Here is a 3,386-nt window from a genome sequence, read left to right as displayed (position 1 = left end):
TTCTAAAGTTGTATTAAAAATAATAAAAGTTTGTGTTACAATAAATACTGTTTTTTATTAATAAAAGCTATTTGGTTATTGTAATCACAACATTGGTGACCCCGACACAAAAAGGAGTTGTAAGTTATTATCAAGCCCAACATTAGCAAGCAGGATGACTAACCGTGAGGAAGAAGATTTTTTTCCGGCAGAAGGAGAAAGTCGCACTGACAAAGAGGTATACCGGGTTTCAGTTAAGCCGATGATGTTTTCAAGAGAGCATCCGGACCTTTTTTTTCTGCAAATGGAAGCACAGTTCAGGAATGCGGGAATAACGAAAGATGATACAATGTTCGACCATGTAGTAGCAAGTTTAGAGCCGAAATACCTGGAGTGCATAGTTGATGTGATTCGAGATCCACCGAAGGTGTTGAAATATGAGACGTTGAAGAAACGGTTAATTTATGAATTCACAGAATCGGAGCACAAAAGGCTGCGTAAGTTGCTGACAGAATTGGAGCTAGGTGACATGAAACCAACTCAATTGCTGAAGAAGATGAAGGAGATGGCCGGCAATTCAATGAATGATGATGTACTAAAGTCATTGTGGTTACAGCGACTGCCAGTGGGAGTTAGAACAATCGTAGCTGCAGTGGAAGGTGATTCTGCACAGTGGGCCAAAGTGGCTGATAAGGTATTTGAGGTACAGGAAACAGAAACGGTTTGTGTAGTACAAAGGAATGAACCGAAGGAGATGAGGAAGGAAATTGATGAGTTGAAAGTCATGATAAATAATTTGGTCATTCAGTTGGGCAAAAGAGGAAGAAGCAATGACAGAGATCGTGGAGAAGGGCGATCATCAAGTGCTAGAAGAGGTAATATCTGTTTTTATCATCGGCGGTTCAAGGAGAGGTCCACAAAATGTGTTCAGCCTTGCCAGTACAAACCACCGCAAAACTCAGCGGAAAACTAAACACCACTTCACGTCTGACGGCGAGTGAAGTGGCAGAGGGTAAAGCATGCCGTTTGTTCTTCAAAGATAAAAAAACAGGTATAAATTATCTAATAGACACAGGCGCGGAAGTTTCAATTTTGCCAAAGAGAATGCAGCCTGAAAATGAAGCCACGCAATATTATTTATACGCAGCAAACGGAGCGAAAATTAGCACGTATGGAACGAAATTAGTGCAAGTCAATTTGGGGTTGCGCAGACAGTTCCTGTAGGAGTTCCTAGTGGCGAAGGTAAATCACCCAATAATAGGGGCGGATTTTTTGAATAATTTTGGTTTGATAGTTGACCTGAAGAACAGGAGAATTTTAGATGGCATTACAGGCCTCCAGGTAATGGGTTCGAAGAGAGAGATGCACTGCGTGAAGCTAAGCACAATTGATGCGACTAGCCCGGTACATAACATTCTGCGGGATTATAAAGAGATTACGGAACCGGCTACTAGTAATAAGGTGGCCACGAAGGTTACGCTAGTAGAGCATCAAATTGTTACCAAGGGACAGCCAGTGTATGCAAAACCTCGGCGGTTAAATCCTGAAAAATTTGAAATTGCGAGAAAGGAATTTGAATTTATGACGAAACAAGGTATTTGTAGACCAAGTAACAGCAATTGGGCAAGTCCGTTGCATTTAGTGGCGAAAAAGGATGGTAAGTGGAGACCGTGTGGTGACTATAGGAAGCTTAATTCAATAACACTACCAGACCGGTATCCAATACCCCATATACATGATTTTACTCGCATATTGTACAATAAGAAAATTTTCTCTACCATTGACTTGGAAAAGGCCTACAATCAGATTCCGATTGCTGAGGAGGATCGACCTAAAACGGCGATAATAACCCCGTTCGGCTTATATGAGTTTAACATGATGACTTTTGGTTTATGCAATGCTGCGCAAACTTTCCAAAGGTTTATGAATGATGTCCTAAAGAATCTGAGTTATGTGGTAACGTACATAGATGATATATGTATAGCATCAGCTGATGAAAAGGAACACGAAATACATTTAAGAGAAGTGTTTAAACGATTAAGTGATCATGGTCTGAGAATCAATCTGGGAAAGTGTGTGTTTTTTATGAAAGAAGTTACCTTCCTGGGTCATGTGATAAATGGGGATGGAATTAGACCTATAGCTGAAAAGGTAGAAGCGATAAGAAATTTTAAAAAACCGAAGGAAGTACGAGAGTTAAGAAGGTTCATTGCTTCAATTAATTTTTACAGGCGTTTCCTCCCGAATGCCGCAAAGAATCATGGCATCCTGCACGCGCTATTAAAAGGAAATAAGAAAAATGATAGATCTCTGATTGATTGGACAGCAGAGACCGAGAAAATATTTGAAGTGTGTAAGAATAATCTGGCGAATGCTGCAATGCTAGCACACCCGGCTCCGAATGCGAAACTGGTGCTAAATGTGGATGCTAGCAATGTTGCAGTAGGAGCAGTGTTGCAACAGCTTATAGATGGACAGATGCAACCGCTGGGATTCTATTCCAAAAGGCTGACAGAGACTCAAAAAAGATATAGTACTTATGACCGCGAGCTACTTGCTATATATATGGCGGTCAAGTATTTCAGGTACATGATTGAGGGCAGGAATTGCACTGTGCTAACGGATCATAAACCGATTACATTTGCTTTCTTACAAAGATCTGAAAAAGCATCAGAACGTCAGTTACGCCATTTAGATTTTATCGGGCAGCTGACAACAGATATTCAGCATATAGCAGGCAGCAAAAATACGGTCGCAGATGCTTTATCTCGAGTCGAAAGTGTAGTGGCTGGAGTTAGACGATCACTAGACTATGATAAGTTGGCAGAAGCTCAGAAAGTTGACCAAGAGATGAACGAGTTGATAAGAAACTGTACAGCGTCATCTCTGGAGCTCAAGTTGGTAGAGTTAATTACAGAGGGTGTTTCTGTGTACTGTGATGTATCCGGAAAGAAACCGAGACCGTTTATTACAAAGTCCTTCCGAGCGCAAGTGTTCGAAATGTTACACAATTTAGCTCATCCTGGTAGAAAAGCAACTATAAAACTAATAAGTTCTCGTTTTTGTTGGCCTAAAATGAAGACTGAAATAAGTCAAATGGTGAAAACATGCATGGCATGCCAAAAGTCAAAAATCCAGCGGCACAACAGGACTGTGTTGCAGGATTTCAACGCTCCTGATCAACGTTTTGAGCATGTTCATATTGATATCGTGGGACCTTTGCCTTATAGTAATGGTATGCGGTATTGCCTGACATGCATTGACCGGTTTTCAAGGTGGCCGGTGGTGGTACCATTGGCGGAGATTACGGCAGAATGTGTGGCTGAGGCTTTAATTAAGGATTGGATAGCGCATTATGGTGTGCCGAAAAGGATTACGACAGACCAGGGACGGCAATTTGAATCCAA

General features: G+C 41.3%; 1 protein-coding gene across 1 annotated transcript; it reads left to right on the top strand.

Moving 5' to 3' along the window:
- The first annotated feature begins 154 nt into the window (after positions 1-154).
- On the top strand, positions 155-952 carry LOC119663253. The gene has a single exon (XM_038072907.1). The coding sequence runs from the start codon at positions 155-157 to the stop codon at positions 950-952; it is 798 nt and encodes a 265-aa protein (XP_037928835.1).
- The last annotated feature ends 2,434 nt before the right edge of the window (positions 953-3,386 follow it).

This window comes from Teleopsis dalmanni, unplaced genomic scaffold (genome assembly GCF_002237135.1).
Source record: "Teleopsis dalmanni isolate 2A unplaced genomic scaffold, ASM223713v2 unscaffolded_contig_0256, whole genome shotgun sequence".
Taxonomy (NCBI): Eukaryota; Metazoa; Arthropoda; class Insecta; order Diptera; family Diopsidae; genus Teleopsis; species Teleopsis dalmanni.
This window is presented reverse-complemented; position numbering and strand designations above follow the sequence as displayed.

What these genes read in the sequence shown, in the direction of transcription:
- LOC119663253 (XM_038072907.1), top strand. Translation starts at nt 155, where the DNA reads ATGACTAACCGTGAGGAAGAAGATTTTTTTCCGGCAGAAGGAGAAAGT.